Raw genomic sequence first — 21,924 nt, 5'->3', positions numbered from 1 at the left:
AACATCCTTGTGGTAGACTTAAAATTCTCTTGTGCTGGTTGAATTGGGGGATATATCCTGAATCCTTATGTTATTGTTGCTTTAAAGATGGTGAGCCAAAAATCATGTTTACAAGATAAAGAATTTTCTATTATTCTTTCTTCCTTTCTTTCTTTCTTTCTTTTTTTTTTTTTTTTTTTTTTGCATGCAATCTTAAAACCTGGTAATATCAAACTGATAAAGTCTTAAGTTGTACATTCAACTTTTAAGATGGAAACTCACTATATGGGATTTAATTATAGCTATGAGAAATTAGGATAAACTCTTGCATATAACTGGTAACCAACAAATATCGATTGATTAAAAATATTGCCATTTGGAATTGAAAGCCATTAGCAATTGGTAATATAGAAGTTTGCCTGACTTTTCCATCCGTAGTAATGAAATTCCATTTATTTAATTTTCTTATAGCCCCCAAAAGGAGAAGCAATTTCTCAAAGCTATTGTAGGCAATTAATTCTCTTAGCTTCCAAGGTAAATAAGCTCTGGGAAACTGGGTCCACAGGGTTCTCTCGAGCACTCATCCCCACCCACCATGACTACTGCTCAGGTCAACTGGAGAGAACCTGCCCTTCCCACCCAAAAAAGTTTCTCCTACCTTTTGCGTAGTGGAACCCATCTTTAAGAAAGGGAGCTGATGGAAAAATAAGAAATAATAAATGGAATTTCACTTCACAATTTACTTTGCAATTTCACTTGCATATATTTGAAGTGGTCAAGGGTACGTGCATATCTGTTACCTCACCAGCAGGTAACAACACAGGCAACTAATTTTAAAAGTAGAATTTTGCACATAGAGACTAATTTAAGTAGAAAACACATGCTGAAAAATGGCAGGCAGTCTTTTGATCAAAAAAGAAATCTAATTAATCTGCAACGCTGGGGTCATTGTTTTCTGATTGGATTGTCAAGGTCATGTAGCCACTTGCCCAGGATCACATAATATAGCTATACAAGTTGTTTTGAATTCAGTTAGGCCAAGTTTACATAATACTGTTTATATCTACAGTATGTTCTATTTTTCAAAGTGCCTCCTTATTTATTATTTGTGAATTAGTGGAGAAATCACTGGACTTAGAGGCCGAAGAGCTGGGTTCACGTCCCAGTTTGTTATTTAATAGCTGTGTGCCTTAGGTAAGTCATTTCAGAACTCCTGGTCAAACTGGGATCATATGGGATACACAGGAAACACTTGGTAAACTGTGAACTCACTTGCAAATATGTTTTTTCTACTTAATCTTCATTAACAAAACTGTGGGGTAAGTATTCCACTGATAATTTCCTCTATTTTCTAGTTGAGAAAAGTAAGGCAAATTGACCCAAATCATATAGCTTTCTTGAAGAGTTAGTTTTCTGACTTCAAAGCTTGAACACCTTCTCCCAAATATCCTGACATAATTAGCAAAACTAAGCTTATCAGACTTCTAGTTATGGTATGCTTTTTTGGATGACAGTAACAATTCCACTATGAGCTTGCAAACAGAAATTCAATTGTCTTTACAACTACTAGGGCTACAAAAATTTGAAGTTATTAATAACCCAAAAGACATGTAGCTGTCAGAATTTCGAATGCAGAGTTACATTTCACTGAATGTCATTTGTCAAAATATATAAATGTCATACTATAAATATGGAAACAAGAGAAAGGTAAAATAAATAGGAACAGAGGAATAAAAATCATTTATGTAAAACACCTAAGATTAAAATATTTTACAGTGTTAATTTCATATTATTTTAAATGAACAAAGAAAGGGCCCTAAAAGAGAAGATTTTATTCCGTATAATATTTCATAGGTAACAACTATATCCCAATGTTTTACTCAGAATATTCTATTCTTATGAAGTTTGGCCTTTTTCCAGTCCTAAAATAATCTTATGAACTATAAAATCTGCACTTCCTATTCAATTTTAAAAGGTATAGTTGTGTTGTAAATCTACGTTGGATTATCTCCAGACAGGAAGAAAGCCTATTTAGCTTTTGTCTTTTAATAGCAGGAACTAGAGATGAAATATGGAAAGCGTAATATACATTTTTTCTTACTTAAAAAAATCAAAAGCAGTTGTTTTCTCCATTTCTAGAAAGTTTATTAGTTAAAATTATAAATCTTTGGGGAATTTTATTTTATTGAAACAAACATGTTTCTATTCAGTACTTTATACTCTTCAAACCAAGTAAATTAGTAAACCCAAAGATGAGAATTTTTAAGTACCATTAAAATTAGCTATAATATTCCCCACCTGCCAAAATTCCTTAAATTGCTGCCCTTTTCCTAAGGAGTAAAATTGTTTGTAAAGAATAAATTGAAAAATGTGGCTAGCTGGTATATGCCACAGTCTATCTTTTGTCTTGAGTCTATATATGCATACAGTGAATCAATAACTATTTCCTAAAAGAGCTATGGATTCTGCTTTTCCCACTTGAGGTATCAGGGCTGCCTATCCACAGGCTAACGCTGGAGTTTGCTCTCTGAGGGCCATTGGTAGCCTGTGGCTCCCTATTGCCAAGGTTTGCCCAATGAAAAAGCATGAACCAATTCCCTCTTTTCCACAGTTCAGCTCCCCAAGAGGCTTGAGGCAGGACTGAGAATTAAATTTAAGAGCATACACCACAAGTAATTGAGAGTTTAATACCTTTTTGTATAGAAAGCACAAATGAAAATGAATGGATATTTACCTAATTCACTTTCACAGAATTAAGCACCAATCTTGGAAAATTTGAACTTCATCTAAGTCTTCTCTAATTCTGAGGAAAAGAAAGGCACTTTTGTCATTTCTTTAACAAATGACAGTGAAATCCACCACCCTGGTTATAAGGGAATAGCCCCTATCTTTGACAAAATGTAGACTGCATTGAAATAGATGTCATAAACTATTTGCATCATTTTATATTATGGCAAATATAAAATGCAGACTATTTCGTGTTGCCACAGTGATTGCTTTTTTGTGACTACCGGTGAACTTACCCATTTTCATACAAATCCCAAGCACAGCCATGTCTCCAAAGATGCATGTAATTACCCTGTATGACACAGCAATTACATGAAGCTGACACCCTTGCATGCTTCTGTTTCATATAAACTCAAGCATTAAGCAGGAAGCTAGAGGATATGTGGTTCATGGCCTTGGATAATCACTGCTAGTAATCTCTGATAACAAGCTTGACATCAGAATGAAACACAGGGCTCAGCAATTACTATTAAACATATCTCAAATTAGGCTATATTATTTTTTATACCCCTTGAAACCGAAGATCAGGTAACCAGAGGTACCTTCTATAGATAAAACACTTCTAACACCTATAAATCAATTGTAGTATAACTTTTTAATCAAACCTCCAAAAATATTTCATGTTGTTTTAGCCTAATAGTCCTGCGTATTCTTTCTAATTTCATGGAATAAAATATAATACTCCAAGGCCATCACCAGTATCTACCATTGACTGTGATCCCACAAATGATATTTTTTAAAAAAACTAAGTTATTTGTACATAAGGTGTTGTGTAGATCACACCTCTCCTTGTCACTTATTTTCATTACTGTTTGAATAACACTACACTTAATCACCTTTTCCTATGACAACTACTGGGATATCCTATGGTGTAGATGTTCTACATTTTTAAAAAATTTTGTTTACTTTCTTTGCATCTAAACCCTTATATTAATATAATTGCTATGAGCTAATTGACTAGAGTAGCACATGAATTCATGTTGGCCAGATATAACTCTACTCCTTGGTTTACGAAGTGTTGGTGACTCATTGTCAACTTATACACTTTAAATAGTAAGAAACAAAGTAAGTGTTGAGTAATTATAAATACATACTTATAATATAAATGTACACACAACATTTTTAAAGCCACAACAAAATCACTGTTTTAAAAAACAACTCCCATATATACACACATTAAGATAAAAAATGCCCACTTAAAATAAAACTTTAGTTATTAAGCACAAACCAAGCCAGGCAAAGAGGGAGCATTTTAGTTTATTTAGATTCATTTTTCCCTCCATATGTCTCTATTAGTCTAATGTTTGTATCACAATAATGCTGAACTCAAAAACTGACTTAATCAACATGAAATAAGTCATAATTCTAAGACCCTCTACATTCTTTGACGAAATTGTCAAATTAATCCCAATGACAAAAACAGAGCCAAACCTCCAGACCTTTTTGTAACGTTAAAGCTTGAATCTCTGTTGCCAATCTAAAACGCTAAACTTGATGCTTATAAGCTGAAGTTCTCAGGGCTTCTCTTGGTCGGTTGCTTGGTATTTTATTTGGTTTTTAAAAAGAAAACCTCTTAATGGGGCATTTTGATATAAAGGAAACAGAGTGACAGAGAGGCTTGCCCAGATTATACACTAGGGTAATGAGGAAAGAAACCTTGGCCCCCAAATTCCAAAAGCTGCAAACTAGCCGTTGTTGCCTTTCAAACTAATGGAAACCTAAACAATTCCCATGTCAGATTCAGCCTTTCAGCAAAATAGAGCTTCCGGAGCAAAAATATCGTGTATAAGAATGTGTAAGTCATCAAGAAAACATTCTATTTACTTTTTACTAGACAAAGTTGTATTGTCCTGAAAAACACGTCTCAAATTATGCCTATGTTGAAATTTACTTGGGATTGCAAACTTTATTTTTCTTTCATGATTGTTAATCTAGGCTGCATGAAAACCCTACTAAGGTGCCTAGCATCTAAACAACATCTACAGGCTCCTCACATATACGTTAAAGTGCTCTCCCAAATCATAAAGTAAAAATGCCTTTGAATGAACAAAGTGCATTCATATTGCACTTTAACAATGTTCAGCAGTTCTCAAATATTGAGTGTAACAGATAAGCCTATTTGAATAATTTAAAACAGATTTTACACTGATGGCATATTGATTTATACTTGATATACAGACTTCTCATGGTGTTCATTAAATCATCTAAAAATGCCCTAACAAATGGAATCTCTATTATGATCTGTTAGCCATGAAGAACATGATGTCTTATTTCCTCGAAAGTTTTCAGTTAATTTCCTCCCATATCATAAAAATGGCATCATGGCAGGCGGAGAAATCAATACACAGGGCCAAAATCACCCTATTTGCCAAAGCATTTTATTAGCGGACATCTTCCGTTAAGTAAGAGATGCATTTAAGTGACGCTCCTGTGTTGATAACCTATAAGCCATGCAGACTTGTCTCCAGCCTGTGTGTTGTCTTGTTTCTACAGAGTGTTATTGTAACCCTTTGGGCTCAGTCCATGATCGTTGTAATGGCTCAGGATTTTGTGAGTGTAAGACGGGAACAACAGGGCCTAAGTGTGATGAGTGTCTGCCGGGAAATTCCTGGCACTCCGGCTGTCAACGTAAGTAACTCTGGGAGCTGCCCTCTGCCTGCTACAGCATGGCTGATTCCGCTTGTCTAGGCCAGTGCGTGCAGCTTCTCAGAGCAGAAAAAGACCCAAACCATTGACAGGCTTTAAAAGCTACTTAAGGCCCCAGCCTACATAGAGGAGAGAGAGAGCAATCCATCAGCTGTCCAGCTGGCTTCTTTGAAGCCCGTCTTCTTCCCCTCTGAATGCGGGAGCAACTTATATTGAAATATTGTGCTCAGATCCAGGTACCTGGCCAGACCATAAATTAAGTGGCACAATAGGGACCCAGCTTGGAAATTCTCACCGCAAAATGAAGGGTGATGTGTATGTGGTTAATATATTTCTTGAACTGAAAACTACCCCGGAGCTCCAGAGTTCATAAATTAAATGATATTTACATAACTTATTACCACCCCTGCTATCACACCCATAGCTGAATCTTAACCAAAAACCTGAAGGCAATAAGTCTAAAGGATATTTAAATGCCAGGGTAAAATAAATGACAAAAATCAATATTGATTTTAAGCCTCTGAGGTTAGGAACCGTGCGGCGAGCCTCAGACAGATGCCATTTGGTTCAGCCTCATTTCTCTGGGGATTATCAGGCCTTCTTAAAAGCTTGTCAGGCAGGTGGCATGTCGGCGTATTCAGGGAACAGAAATTTAAAAATCTGAGCAGAAGCTTCCTTCTGTCATTCATAACCTTTTCTGCTTTTTCATTATGCACTAACTTTCTAGTCTATCTGTACACATTTAGCTTACTAATATTAAAGAGCCACCAGGCAAATCCTCTGGAGCAGTGCAGCCCAATAGAAAATTGTGCAAGCCACATATGGAATTTTCAGTGTTTTGCTACCCACATTTAAAAAGTAAAGATAAATAGAAGAAATTGATTTTAACAACTTATTTCATTTAACCTTTAAATACCTCGAATAGCATCATTCAACATATAATCAACATCAAAACTATTAAGGATGCATTTTACATTTTTTTCATACTACATTTGAAATCAAGTGTGTGTTTTATACTTACAGAACATCTCAATTAGGACTGACCATATTGCAAGGCCTAATAACCACATGTGTCTACCATATTGGACAGCACAGCTCTGGACCTTCCTTTGCTTACCTTTCACTTGAAAACAATGTCAGCAGGCAGGAACTGTCTAAAGCCAATTCCAAGACCATACAGAATATTTCACCGGCTACTTGTGGAATTTGTAGTCATCTGTAAGCTACGCTTCTACGCAATGTAAAGCCCAAGTGAAATTTACTGCCATACTATTGCCATGGGCAGCAAAGAACTGTGGTGATAGTTTGAGAAATCTAGCATTGAGGACACCAAGGTTAAGATGGGAGCCCGGAGCTGGAGGTGAGCATCTCCAGCCACACTGGAGAGGAACGTTAAAAGACGAATAGGCAGCACATCTGCGCATGAGCTCTGCATAAGGTCATGGTTTAAAAGTCCTACTGGCCATAGATTCCCAGAAAACACCTTAGGGGGTCGAATGACTTGGTGGATCCCAAGGACCATGTGAGGAACCAGAACTCAGAGGAGAGTCATTGGTCCTGGAACATCTGGATGCGGAGGCCCAGAGAAAGCCAACAGTCAAGAGGAGAGAAGGAGGAACAGACAGAGGAAGGACCCAAACCAGCCCAAGACTCAAGGCATACATTGTGAGGAGACTTTGCAGTTAAGACACTCTTCTCAAAAAGAAAGGCTCATGTAAACTTCCTGATGCAGCAGGACCTAATGAACAGGCGCAATCAGGGAAAGGCATTCGAGAGGGAAACTAATCCAGCCTTAGGGGAGGTATATCCCATAAAGGTCCTAACTTGATTTTTCTGGATTAATTATTGGAGTATTATAAAAAGGTACAATGTCACCAAATTTTCCCTTCTGGAGTTAGAAGACTGGATTACATGTGGCCCTCCCACATAAGGGCTGTGTGATGCACCTCAGCTCCAGCACCTCACATCCTTGGTATGTATGGATCAGTGAGATTATGGAAGCAAATGCTTTATGCTTTATCCTCTTGAGTATTTCTTGAGTACCTACCATGAATTAGGCAATGAACTAACAGTAGAGGCTGCAAGATGAAGAAAGATAGCTGCTCTGGACATATGGGCATGGAGTTCACAATCTGAAGTGAGAGGCTGACATACAACACAACAGTTTTGACAGAGGTAATCAGAACTAAGAAAGAGTTATGTACGTGCTTTTAGTGAAGCCCAGATAGAAGTTAGCTTCCCAGAGAAGCAATGTTTGGTCCAGTACTGAAGGATTAGTAGGAGATTTCCAGGATGGAACTTCTTGAGCAAAAATACGTGAGCTAACACACTGTGTTCCAGAAATATCAAATAGTTTTGATACGATGGGAGGATAAGGTGTGTGTGTGTGTGTGTGTGTGTATGTGTGTGTGTGTGTGTGTGTGTGTTGGGAGGAAGGGAATATGCTCAAAAGGCAACCTGAGACCAGATCACATGGTTTCATGAACACCAAGCTGAGGAGTTTCTTCTCATCAGGGAGGAGACAGACCCCGGGGTCCATCATACACTTTTAGACAGGGGAATGAATGAAATGGTCAGAATTTGTTTTAGAAAGATTATTCTGGCTGCTCTGTAAAGGAAGGACTGGAACAGGATGAGACTAGATTTGTTATATCAATTTAACATATTTCAAATATACCTTTGAGTATGCAATAGCTTTATCTCACTCTGAAATCTTTTTATCCTTCCCTCAGATCCACCCATATAGGGCTGATATTCTATGCAAAAATATTGAAATTTCTGCTGTCAGTTGATAAATGGCTACAGTATGAGGATCCCTAAGTTCCTTCCCCTGGGATCTCTCAGACCACCCTTAAGATCCACCAACTAATGGGGTAACACCTGTCACAGTAAGGTGCCTCCAGCACCAGTGTTATAACAGATACTCATTCTAATTAGTTGACTATTACAGGTTGACAAATATTTTTCATATCACTCCCATGTCTGCACACACATGAATGCCCTCAAAAATGCCCTTCCAAAAAAAAATGCCCTTAAAGTCAATCTCTCTCTTTCTCTCTTCTCTCCACCCCCGCCCCCACTTCTATTGAGTTGAATGCATCCTTGGGTTAACCTCATTATCAGTGGCAGTGATTAACCTGACAACAAGAAACCAATGCCAAGAAGAAAGCAGTGGTAGATAGAGCAGGCAACGGTGCTGGCTGTGAGCCATGAGCTACATAGTAAGCAGACACACTTGGGCCCTGGGCTTGAATTGCATCTCTACCTCTTACTTACTGCAAGACTTAGAGGAAGTCACTTAGACGTCTATCTCTAAGCCCAGTTGTTTTGTTTTGTTTTTTTAATCTCAAAATGGGGGTAATACTAGGACATGATACGTCTGGTAATCATGAAGATTCAAGGAAAATAATGAATGTGGACCTCATGGTACATAGTAAGCACTCAATTATTTAATTCCAAGCACATGTTGATGTATCAAAATGCTAGGAAAAGCCGTGTTTAAAACTTATTGTACAATAATAGTGCAGAACATGCAGCAAGATTAGCCACTGTTGAAATTCCAAATTGTTGACCTAGGAACTTCTAAAAAGCCCTTGAATATAGGCAAGGCTGATTTAAGAGATTGAAGTGAAGCTGACCCCAAAAACAATGGTGTGGCTTCCGCAGGGGAAATGAAGAGCTCCAGGCTCAAAAGTGAACCTTCTGCCTCAGGGGGCCACCCGTTGTATGTTCCATAAATGTAAGCTAGTCTCTCTGACATAAAAGGTGAAACACTTGAAAACCATCAGAATGAATGGTCTTTAGACTATTGGCACATCCAATCCAGGAAAGAAAGCAGAAAAAAAAGATTTCAAGGAGACCAAGCAGAATCAAAATTAGTCGAGATTCCTATGAAACACTGAGGAGAAGCAGTGTTTTTGTTGTTTTGTTTTGTTTTTTTCTGTGCCCCCTTGAAATTAGTGAAGAGGGATGAGCCACATCCCAGAGAATAAAGCTAAGCCTTCGCAAAAGGAAGCCACATCCCATGCTTCAGATAAAATATGGAGGGTTAACATGTATTGGGAAGTAATGAAAAACTTGTCACCAGCACCAAGGAGATTGGACGTAGAGGAGGTTTGTGATGTTTTGGTTTGGAGAACGGAATGGAAATAGCCACACATAGAACCAATGAGGCTGGAGAGGAGGTGTGTTGTTTTCCTGGAGGATATATAAGGATGCAAAATAAATATATTAAATGCATATGAAAGCTACCAACAATCCCCCATTTTTACCTAGTTTGTATGAATGGTGCTTTCAAAGGAACTTATAGTCTAAATATTTGGGTTAAAGTCAAAAGATTTGGTGACATAGTTCAGTGTTATGATTTTGGAAGATAACAGAGCATGTAGGAAATCAAGAACTAAGTACACATAACAAGGCGAAGGCTGAGATTCAGTTGCTGGACCATGGCCTACAATATCCCAATAACCCTAGAATATAGGTTCTTGGAAGGGATCAGTACATATATTATTGAGAACAGAAAAACATGTTTAGTAGAAGGCTCAATAGTCTGATCAAGAAAATTTTTAATTAAGTTTGAGTAGAATATTGTGAAAATACCTTTATAAAACTCTAAAACCAGACAGTATGGCAAACCAAAGAGTTAAAAAAAAAAAACAAAACAGTTATTCTCAGGAGAATAAGGAAAGGTTTGTGGAACAAAACTCTATGGTTTAGATGTTTTCCTTCCCAGAGAATGCACAATAACTATATTCTTTTTCTCCTGCTGCTACAGTAAACTGCCACGTATGTAGTGGCTCAAAACGAGAATGTATTTCTTACAGTTCTGTATTTAGAAGTCCAACAAGGATCTCACCAGGCTAAGATCAAGTTGTCGGCAGAGCTATGTACCCTTCTGGAGGCTCTAGGGAAAAATCTGTTTCCTTGCCTTTTTTAGCTTCTAGAAGCTACCTATATTCCTTTGCTCATGGCCGCCTTCCTCTACCTTCAAAGCCAGGAACTTTCCATCTCTCTGTGCCTTTTTTCCGTCATTACATCTTTCTCTGACCACAGATGGGAAAAGATCTCCACTTTTAAGGGCTCAGATGGTTAACTTGGGCACACACAGATAATCCAGGAGAATCTCTCTACCTCAAGGTCCTTAATATAATCTCTCTATAAAGTCCCTTTTGCCATGTTAAAAAAAAAAAAAAAATAAGTTGCAAGGATTAGGATGTCGACATCTTTGGAAAGACAGCTGACACTGCCTACCACAATAATCATTGAGAATGGCAACTTTTAATGCCAAGCATAAATATGTGGGTATCATGGAGATGGAATGTAACCCATGCTTGGAGTAAAGATATGCAAGAGAAAAAAGAAATACATAGATCAGAAAAGAGTGCCATGTGTCAAGAAGGTAATGACTTGTGTTGTGAATTAGAAGGTAGAAACAGTGAAATATTTTTCAGTCAAGACCAAAGAGCTTATAGAGAAGGTATTGTGAGAGTGTATTACAGACTACACAACCATTTAGAAGATAAACATATTTTTCAAAGCCAAAGTAGAGAATCTAAATGCTCTGGAATCTTCCAAAATGAAGGAATTCAAATACCAAGATATTTACATAAAGATGTGTTCTGCTAATTGTTGACTTGGCATTGACAAGAATTTCTTCACTAAAAAGAGTGGAAGGAGTCAGGAAACTAGTACCCCCACTCAGGGGTGGTACAGAGATGGTAGTATCATGTAAGAGAATGAATGTTAATAAAAACTTTTAAGGAACATTGTCCCAAACCTTAAGAATTATTAAAAATATACTTAGGGGAAAAAAAGTAAGATCCTAGATACTTTTTAGGCTACCTAGAGAAAATAGGAGACTTCCAAAATAACCAGCATAGCTATACAATGGTTTCCAATGGGATTTTGACAAACATTTATTTAGTCCCTACTATGTGCTAGACAGTGCTGCAAATTAAGGCTAAAAAGTAAAAATTGCAAAAATGCAAGATGGTATAACGTTGTGTTCACAGTTGTTCGGGTGACAAAGATGGGGCAATTTTAGCTCACCTTCAAGCTCAATTCTAGACAGCTGTATGTCATGAGCAGCAAAGGAACTAACACAATTTCAGGCTGAACAAAGACCAAAAGAAGTTACAGTCCTTCTGACACGTGCCCCGAGCAGCCCACATCAAGAGTCTAGTCCTTGGACACTGCATTCTAACATAGCTGACAGTGATGTAGGAGGGCTCGGTCTTTGATTAAGGGGTTTTCATAAAGCCAGCAGAAGCAGGTTGGTAAGCATATGACTTGACACACTGCAGATGTCGACCAGGGTTCAGAGGGCTATTATGTAACAGGTGGACATGTTGCTTCAGGAAGATAGAACGGAGACCAATGGGTGAAAGAGAGAGGTGGGTTTCAGTTTAGCATTTTCCAACAATTATTCTCTCCAGCTGTCTAAGAATATACAGTAGAGTGCCTTGGGTCATGATAAATCCCCGGACTCTGAAAAAGTGCAAAGAGAAGCTGGACAGGCTCCTATGAGTGATGCTTTTTGGAGAGTTTCTGCTTAAATGAACAGTTGAGTGAAAAGACCTCTGGGACCTCTCCAGCTTCTCGGCTCTTTCAGACCAATCACATGGTCCAAGGGAAGGTGTAGAGAGAGCCCCAGCTCAAGTTGTATTAAGAGCCAGTTAGGCCACTCAGCTGTCCTCTGTGCTCTCACCTCTCTTTTCCAACAGGTAGACTCTCATACTTCTCACCAGCCCTGTTCTCAGTCCTCACTTCCGGTTTCCAAGAGTCAGGCTTAAAACTTCCATAAATCCTTTTTATCTAGAGATTAATTTGTTCTGCTACTGTAGATCAGGAGGCTTTCTTTTCTTTTTTTCTTTTTTTTCTTTTTCATTTTTTGGTATGAGATTAACGTCTATAGGCCTGACAACTTGTGATCATTAAGATGATGCTTCCAATTGCTTTTCTGAAATGAAGATTATACCTCCCTGGACAAATACCTTGAACCTAACTTGTAATTTTTCAATTGCCTCCGGTTGCCGTCTCCCACTATTTTCTGTGTTACATTAAAACATCCAGTTCACATTTCACCAGTTGACCTCACATTTTGAATCCATTGACAGGTGGCATGTCACTTAAACAAGGATGTCGGTGTTGCTTCAGAGCACTTGCTGTCCCAGACATATGATTTCATTCATTTGGCTCTTACACCTCTATCACTGAACATGAATGGTGTCACTGGATCCAAGTTTTTAATTTCCTTGCTAGCAACTTGAACAACAGTCTCATTTCCCTTGCTGAGTACCACATTCACAACAGTGATGAAAAATAAATAGTTGGAAGGGCACTTGATGTTACTGTTGTTCAACTCCTAAGGGTGGGAAGGAAGTGCTCGTTAAACAGAACCAGTAGGAGCCTCCCCAAAGTAATTTAAAAAGGAAAATATTAGGAAGACAGAAGATAGAAAGTGGCAATTTGTAGGCATTACAAATATGCCAGGTAGTCCTCCTGGGGGAAAAAGGCTCATTTTGTCAGCTCGAAGAGCAAACCCCAGGGTTGCTCCCAGTTGTGAAATTTTTCCTGATTCAGCAGGACGAGGCCACGGCACTCAGTCACGCTAATAGCCATCACTTTCTAGTTCCGGTCCTGTTTCCCTTCCATTCTTAACATCACTTTAATTTGGGATTGGTAACAAAAGCCCACCAACCTCTAATACATCAGGGACCCGATGCCACCTGCGAGCAGGAGGGTCCCGGGCTGACACTCACCCCGTGGAAAGTGCTTTAACTCTTCACATCACTAATGGCTCCATTTGGAGCAACCCTAAGAGGCAAAAGCTGGAGCAGCTTGAAAGAGTGAGTTGTTCAGAGCGCCCTTCACAGTTGGATCATATCCATTTAAACCTGACGCTCTTGAATTGTTGGAGTTTGGCATAAGACAGATACAGATAGTGGATATACTATCCACTGGATGTAATAGCAACCCATATCTGGATGTAATAGCAATTCCAGACCATTTCCAGACAGTCTGAGGTTTCCTGCTACTCAGCTACCCTGTGCTCAGCCTTCTCTGTGCATCTCCAGTGAAATCCTGGAGAGGGCGTGGGTGTTCTCAGGCTCCTTGTTGTTCTGACATTCTATGATCCTGAAATCTCACAGATGGTTTGACCTACTTGCTTATGGACCAAGTTCTGAGGAATAATCATTATTTGTTAAATAATTTAATAGTAATTTAAATAAAATAATATTTTTATTATTTTAATAATAAAAAATGTTATTTATTGCACACTTGCTGTGTGTCAAGAACATGTGTGCATTATCTCATTCTACAAGGGAGGTGAAGATTATTTTCCATATTTTAGAGAGAAAAACTGAGATTTAAAGAGGGTAATTCCCCCAACTCAAACATCTGAACATGGTAAACCAGTTATTAGCAAATATTTATGAATTGAGTTTGCTGCAGCATTTTATAGGATTTTTGTCATTTTTACTTTGAAGATGGAGACAGGCTTTGGTGATTTATTCCAGGGGTCAGCAAACTTCTTCTATGAAGGGTCAGATAGTAATTATTTCAGGCTTCTTGGACTTTACAGTTTCCATTGCAACCACTCAACTCTGCTATTGTAACCCCAAATCAGCCCAAGATGACATTGAAATGAATGAGTGTGTTTGTGTTCCATTAAGACTTTATTTATAGACGCTGAAATTTAAGTTTCATATAATTTTCACGTGCCATGAAATATTATTCTCCCTCTGATTCTGTTACAAGCACTTAAAAATGTAAAAGCCATTCTTAGTTAATAGGCCATAGTAAACAGGAGGCAGGCTCCATTTGGCCTGCAGACCATAGTTTGATTTATTTCAAACTCACACAACAGTTAGAAATGAGGAAACAGAGGACCTGGTTAATAAAGTGGAGAGAATATGAAGCAGAAGACAGAAGAGAACATTAAGAAAACACACACACACACACGCACGCACGTTTCATTAAAGTGTGTCTTCTATCCTGATGTGAGTATCACAAGGGGTTGGTCTAACCGATTCATATTTACCAGGCCCTAATTGACCTTAAGAAAAATGTTAGGATTTCCAGAAACATGAAGGCTGTGACCATATAATTTCCAGGACAAGATCACAGGTATAGTCAGTGCCAGGCATTTACAGGCTTACGAGCCAGCCAAGTCAATTTAGCATCAATTCAGTACAATCAGCGACTAATGAAAGAGAAGTCAGGGTGGCCATAACACAATCAGGATTGCTCATGTTGGTGTGAGGAATCGTTCTGTTGCATTCTGCAGGAACAACCAGTCACCTTGAATATCAGCAAAAAGCTCTACTGAGAGAGAATTATAGTAATAATATCAGCTACGACACCAAGGGCACAGGAAAAACATACATACAGAACCCGTTGAGACTTTATTTTTTTTTACCATCAGCTTTGATATCAGAGGTAATTATTTTAAAGAAAGGGCATGTCAGTGCCATGAGCCTCTGCCTCTTCTGTCCAATGCTCTTTTGAATGTGACTGCATCTATTGAACCCAGGGCATTTTGGATCACGTGGCTCTACTTTCAGGAATAGAATTATGTCATGATCATCTCTACTCAAGGGCTGTGTGCTCTTCATCCTATCTTAGTCAAATTTTTTGTTTTTAAAAATTATACTCAACCTTCAGTTTTTCATTGCTGCAAGGTGGGGAGAAGTGGCATGCATTAGCACACAGCAATTGACTATCTCGATGTAAATTTCAATGAAGTTGGATTTCATCTAGAAGAGGCACATACACACAGAAATTCAGGCCCACACATGATTCATCTGCTCTGCATCCAACTTCAATCACCGACTCATCCTCGTAGTTAGCAGTCAAGATCATCCAGACATCCCTGGATGCTTTAAAACAGAAACAGTTGCTAAAATATATTTTTAACAGAATTCCTTCCCATATTCTGCAAAAGTGTAGCATTAATATTATGCATTGCAGTTATTTCTTCTGAGCTACAGCTCTTTGGGGAAAACAGGGGTATGTCTCAGAGATAAAACTACAAAAATAATGAAATATTGATGTAATTATTTTTAAGAATCACATTTAGACCTCTTTTTAATTAATACTTTGACCCTATGGACTTAGTCTTATGTTAATCTGTATTCTTTATCATGAAAATCAATAATATGGACCACTACATCATTCACATGATTTTGAGTACAAAAAGACAAAGTTTGGGAGTTTGTAGGAGGGCTTGTTACCAGGATAATCCAGCAGTGTATTAGTGATGTAACGTCACAGTTGCTGTATTTTCAATGATTTTGCTGACCCAGCTTTTGCTAATGCCCATATGGAAGATATTTGGATGTATTATGAGGTCTTTACTGAGATATCACATCCCTCTTCTTTCTAATTAAAATAAAAATTAAAGTTGCTGATTTTGCACCAAGGATGCTAAACTACATATAGACATATAGATATGGCATATGAATTCTATCCAGTCATATCAGACTTTGAAATTTCTGAAGTCACATTTTTACTAGAAACTGTCAGATCATAACATACCCTATAGGAAATCTAGACCCTCAAATTTCATCTTTGGTTACAAAATTCAATTTAATCAAGGTGATAGAGGGCTACTTAACAGAGTCTTAAAAGATCTTTTGAGTTCTCCTCCCTGGCAAACTGGGCTGGCTAGAGGATTTTCTGATTCATTCACTTGTTCATGCAATCATTCATTTACTCACTTATTCATTCATTCACTCATACTGTCATTCATTTTAAAATATTAAAGCCCAACCATGTGCCAGGAATTGTGCTAAATTTTAGCACCAAAGACAACTAAAATGTTTTCCCTGCCCTCTAAAGGCTGACAGTTTAAGGAGGGTCTCAGATCCAACAGCCCCTGACTCTTGTTGGAATCTGAGAAGACCGACCTCCAGTACTACTTTTCTAGCTCATTCTTCTGGTCACAGGAATCTCTACTCCAGCCAATAATCTTAAAATCTTATATATGAGTTGGAGTCTTAGACATATTCCAGCTTAGCACTTATTTTACTTCTTAGATGAAAATTGTTTAGTCTTTAAAATTGTTTAGGGCTTTAATGAGCTCTCATTATTATAATTAATAATGACAACAATGGCCACTATTCAGTGCCTGCCATGTGCCAGGAACTATGCCAAGCCATTCACCCTGACTTGTTTAATCTGTATAAAATCCCATTAGCAGTTATCCCCGCTTTACGGATAAGTAACTGAGGCTCCAAGAGGCTAAATCACCTGCACAGGGTCATCTAGATTCTTGCAACCTGAAAGTGTGATCATTCCACCAGAAGCATCAGCATCACTTGAGAATTTGTTGGAAATGAGAATTTCAGGCCCTACCCCAGACTTCCTGATCTGCATTTTAACAAGATTTCTAGGTGATTCGTATGCATATTTGCATTAAAATTTGAGAATTTAGAGGGTGCCATGGTAAGTGTAGATTTTAACCTTGGGATAGGCTGATTCCAAAACCCAGGTGTTTTGCTTACTTGTTTTTATCACTTAGCGTTCACAGAATGTTGGTGGTTGGGAAATCAAGGGCATACGTATGCCTTAGAAAAAATTACATAAGGGGCAGAAACTCATAGAGTATCTCATGACATCAGTTTTTACCAACTTGTATTCTACAAATCCAAATCATATTAAAATAAGGAGAATCATGAAAACTTAAACAAGTAGCCTATTTGTTTTCTTTCATCCATATAATTTAAAAGTGGTTAATATTTGATAGGTTAATAATAAATATTTTAATATAGTATATTGCATTTGGTTATGAATATATCAAAAGGAAATACAAAGTGAGTTCCAAAAGATAAACTTTTATTGGGCACATGAAATAGAACATAAAATTTGATGGCAATTACCATTTAATCTATTCATGTTTGGAAACGTATTGAAAGAGAAACTCATAACTCAGTTAATTGTTATGAATTATTAATTGCTCATTTGAAAAGCGATGAGCAGAACCGCACTTGTTGAAAAACTTTCCTTCTCAGTGGCTTTAACCTTTGTGTCATTGGTTTTATGAGAACAAAAGAGAAAGAATGACAGCAAGATTCTAATCGTCCAAAACTAGAAAGTGACAAGACTGTGAACATCTCAGTGACTATATAAAGGTTAATTGGGATCGAAATGAAATAGTTATCACTGGCCCCACTCTAGCATACTTAAGTATGATTCTCTGGGGGCGGGCCCAAGCATCTGCATTTTACAAAACTCCCCAGGCAATAACAACAGGCAGCCAGGATTGAGAACTACATTTTCAGTAACTGCACGTTGTCAGAGAGATTTCAGCCAGCCATGAATTTGACTCGATATTCTGCACCCCAAGCGAATGCCAGGTGAGTTCCAGTTTGCCACTCCTCATTAGAGTCTGAGGTAAGAAGGCACTCAACCAAGGCCAGGAGCCCTGGAAACCATGGGTAGCTTTATAAAGACATATTCCCCAGCTGGCAAGTGATTTCTAATCCATACAGGCTAAGATCAAGAATATATCTGGATTTAAAGATACCTGATGTAAATAGCCCCTTCTTTCTAAAAAAAAAATCAATGTTATGAGTTTCTTCTGTTGAATAAAAAAAACAAACCTTCAAAAAGTGAAAGGCTTTTTTTATTAACTAAATCCAGGGATTTATTGTTTAGTGTCAGCAGCGTAACTGCTTTATAATTGATTTTTCTGAAGAGAACTGAAAACTTAAGCTACCTTAATTTCCTTTATCTTGACACACATGATTAGCATTACTCTGAAGTATATTTTATCAGGTTCCCAATTACCATTTTTTAAAATCAACTTCCTCATGGCATACTTGTCTCGATAAAATATTTCTAAGACAGAGAGAAAGAAAGTGTATAAAGATAAAAATATGGCTGCTTTATTCCCACTGATAGCTTTATCCTCTTTCTTCAAAAAATTATATTGATATTCAGTTATGTTTTTTAAAATGAGTGGGATTATTAAAATACATTAATACCTGTTAATTTTTAAAATCTTGGGATAAAGGAGCAAGAACATTTGGGCAATGACAGAAGTTTAAAGATAATGAAACAAAATGTAATATTTGCAACTTAGGCTAATGTGCCTAAATCCTTATAGACTCAATCAAATATTTGGTGTGCGACAATTACAGTCCTGTACCATTAGTTAGCCTTACTCAGCCTCAATTTGCTCATGTAAAATGACAATAAGAATCAGATCTGCCTCACTATCTGTGAGAATTAAATAACATAACGATATCTAACCCAGTTTCTGTCACACAGTAAGGGCGCATTGTGAATTAATAGAACTAGAAACGATAGTACCTGCCCTCAAAGTTTCATTGAAAATGGTGGGGATTGGATCAACAAATTTAATAAAGCAATCAAGTCACAAACAAATGACATGATAAAAATAAAAGCGATCATAGTCACGGCTGCTTCCTGGAGAAAAGAAAAAAAGACTAAACAATAAATGGGATTTCATACTTATTGTGTCATCTTCTTGTGGTTGTTTCAAGTCTTAATTGCCATCTGTAAATGCAAAATTTTAGTTAAGATTTTGTCTAAAATCAGTGCCTCTTAGTTTTGCAGTTTCCAAATAGAGAAATAAAGCCCTCACTATAAACTTTTATCCATTAAATTCACCCTACCGTTAGCAGCACTTCTTTGTCAATTTTAGGACCATCCTAAATCCTGGAAATTACCCTTTAAAGGTAAAATGCCTGCCTGCTAGCCAGGTCTTGAGTTATGGTGACCCCCTAAACAAACCAAAAGCAGACTGGGTTCTGTACTTGGACTTAAACGAGTTTCGCAGGAGTGACAATTGGACACTTACAATCTGTTGTGCCATCATCAGACCCATTGGATACTTGACGATTTTCAGCTGGGTGACTACTGACACCCTTAGGGATTTGTATGTCAGAAATGCATTCAAAGCACTCTTTTTTTTTTTTTTTTTAGAACTTCTCAGGAGACTTTTTTTTTTTATTCTTGGCAAATTTCTGTTACGTGCTATTTTTCAGCAAAGTTCAGATTTCTCTTCTTATACTACAAAGATGCTCAAATTGAGATTCTTACTTTGAAGGGAATAAGGTTGTTTTTTTCCTGCAGAAGATTAAAAGAAATAATGTGAGTAACAATTTAACCACATATCATAGCGCCCTTGAAGAAGGAAGGCTGAAGTTTTAAGGTGAACCAAAGGCATTGAGGAACAGACGATGAGTTAATACTTCCTCAGCCCCAGCAACGTCACTACAAAATGTGAAAATGAGAAGGAAACAGAACCTCCAAAGAGTAAGGAGAGCATGAGAGAAGTGTTACTGTCGCTCACGACAGGCTCACAGGGCACTCGCTCCCAGGGTCAGCCAATCTTGGTTTAGTCTGTGCCTTCCCTCTGTACACTGTATTGGAATATTAGTTTATGTTTTAAATGAATGTCCTGGTGCTTGAGGAAGAATTTATCAGGGCAGGGAGAAAGGCTGTGAGGAGTACCAAGCTCTAAAGGAGCAGGGTAGGAGGAAAGACTCTCGGTTGAGGGACTCATCAACACATAACCGAACATTTATTGACCTTTCGCTATGAAGCCTGCAGCATGATAGGTGCTATATAAGATGTAAAGCAAGTTTTATACAGCCTGTGTCCTCTAGGAGGTTACCAAATTTGAGATTGTGGTAAAGCACATAAAATCATAGAGTGAAACAAAGTCTCCTGTCCAGAGTACTTAGCACCCTCCTAATGAGTCTGGTTTTAAAGGAAAGTTTTAAAGAAACTACTCTAGATCTACTCTAGCTGAGTAGCTCTGTCTTGAATAGTGGTTGCAATCCTGGCCCCGCCTTGTCCTGTGCTGAACAGGAGCTGACCTAAGATTTTGCCTCTCTAGAAAAGAGATGATTCCATCTCATAGAGTTGTCAGGAAACCAAATGAAATGCTTGTGAACTACTGAGCACAGTTCCTGAGCCAAAGTAAGCTCTACAAATGATTGCTGTTATTGGCATTGCTCTACTATAAGCACATTTCGGTAAGTAAAGGCAATTGATGAAGAGCTTGGAAGGATTTGCAGCTGTCAATGAGCCATTAAACCTGTAAATGGAAATTCCAATCATAAATGTTTTTATTTTTAAGCAATATTTGACAAGATGACTAATCATGTGTGCTCAGAAGTCACCAGGGGAAAGTGGGAAGTGTCTGGGTGGTGGGCAGAGCATTTTACACGGATTCCCCGATGTTCTGAAATTCACTGGGGGGAGGGAGGTGTGGGAGAGATAAGGAATTGAAAGGCTGTCCTATATTCAGGAGGTATCTGACATCACAGGTCTGCTCCCCTGGTCCTGGGGAAGTGACCAAGATCTATGTAATGCTTGAATTTCCCCACCTTGCTGGGGATTCTTGAATACTCCCCCATCGGTCCTTGAGTGAGAGGATGGAGCTGTTCCCTGTGGCTCACTTCTCTGGCATGAGTTTAGCTTCTCAAAACAACAGTCAGCATTAGCCATTTGTACGGTAGAAGAAACAGTTCTCTTTTGTGTCCAATTTCAAATTAGAATTTTATTGTTTTGTGGAATAGCACAGTCAACTTCACATTTGTTAATAAATCTGGAGGTAAAGATAGTCTTGTACTTTTTAATCAAGAAGGCAAAGCACTACCTGTTCCTAGCTCTAAATTTAACATTAGTACAGAAAATAATGTTCCTTTAGAGCACAGACTTCTGTCTAAAAACTTCATCCAAAAACTGACAATCAAAAAGGACACTGAAAACACATTTCTTTTCAAGAGAAGACAGGAGTTCACAGGGGATCTTTTCTTTCCCTCAACAGGTGCCTCATTTCCAGCTACAAGAATATGCATTACTCACTGAAAAATGTGTTTGAAAACACAACCAGAGATCATGACTAAAACCCCCAGGGGGCTCTCCTCAGGCCAGCATAAGTCCAATTCTGTTCCTGCAATGTAGTTAAGCTTTTCCTGCTGACTATGTCCTTCTTTTCAAAGTGCTCTGATTTTAATAACAGGAAAGATGAATACCATACAGGGAAATATGCTGGAGTCTTACAAATAAATACACCTGTATTATAAACACTTCATAAATTAAATTACATTCAAAAATATTTCAGTAATAAACACGCCATAAGCCTGCTTGAACATTTCACACATTTTATTTCAGTTCTTTTTCCCTGTAATCCTGCAAAGCGGTGCTAGTATACCCATTTAATAGATGAATAAACTAAGGCAGAAAGTTTAATTCATTCAAACCAAAATTGGTAGGTGATAGAGCTATTATAAAACCAAGATAAAGATCTGACTCCTTGTTGAATATGCCACGCAAATTCATTGCTGTAGGTCCAAAACAGACACACTTTTAAGCTCAATTCTCCTTTGAAACTGGGAGGGTAATAGGAGCTTGCGATGTTCTAGTCTTGGACCACAGCCCAGCTACAGGGCCTGTTTGCTTTCAGTGGGATGGAAACAAGCCTCAGTATTCATTAATAGGACTGTTTATGAACATGAACACTACCACACA

At 37.9% G+C, this 21,924-nt stretch overlaps 1 protein-coding gene across 11 annotated transcripts in view; it reads left to right on the top strand.

Annotated features, from left to right (window-relative positions):
• Positions 1-21,924, top strand: part of NTNG1 (netrin G1) — a 313,944-nt gene that overhangs the window by 266,445 nt on the left and 25,575 nt on the right. For 9 of the 11 annotated variants that reach the window (XM_032422306.1, XM_032422322.1, XM_032422297.1 and 6 more), the window contains one exon: positions 5,260-5,394. The exons of the other annotated variants lie outside the window; for them this stretch is intronic. In XM_032422306.1, the coding sequence (XP_032278197.1) occupies positions 5,260-5,394 (135 nt within the window). The remainder of the gene's footprint in view (positions 1-5,259; positions 5,395-21,924) is intronic. 11 annotated transcript variants of the gene reach the window in all.

This window comes from Phoca vitulina, unplaced genomic scaffold, assembly GCF_004348235.1.
Source record: "Phoca vitulina isolate PV1807 unplaced genomic scaffold, GSC_HSeal_1.0 scaffold2, whole genome shotgun sequence".
Classification (NCBI taxonomy): domain Eukaryota; kingdom Metazoa; phylum Chordata; class Mammalia; order Carnivora; family Phocidae; genus Phoca; species Phoca vitulina.
Note: the sequence above shows the minus strand (reverse complement) of the source record. Positions and strands in the feature narration are given on the sequence as shown.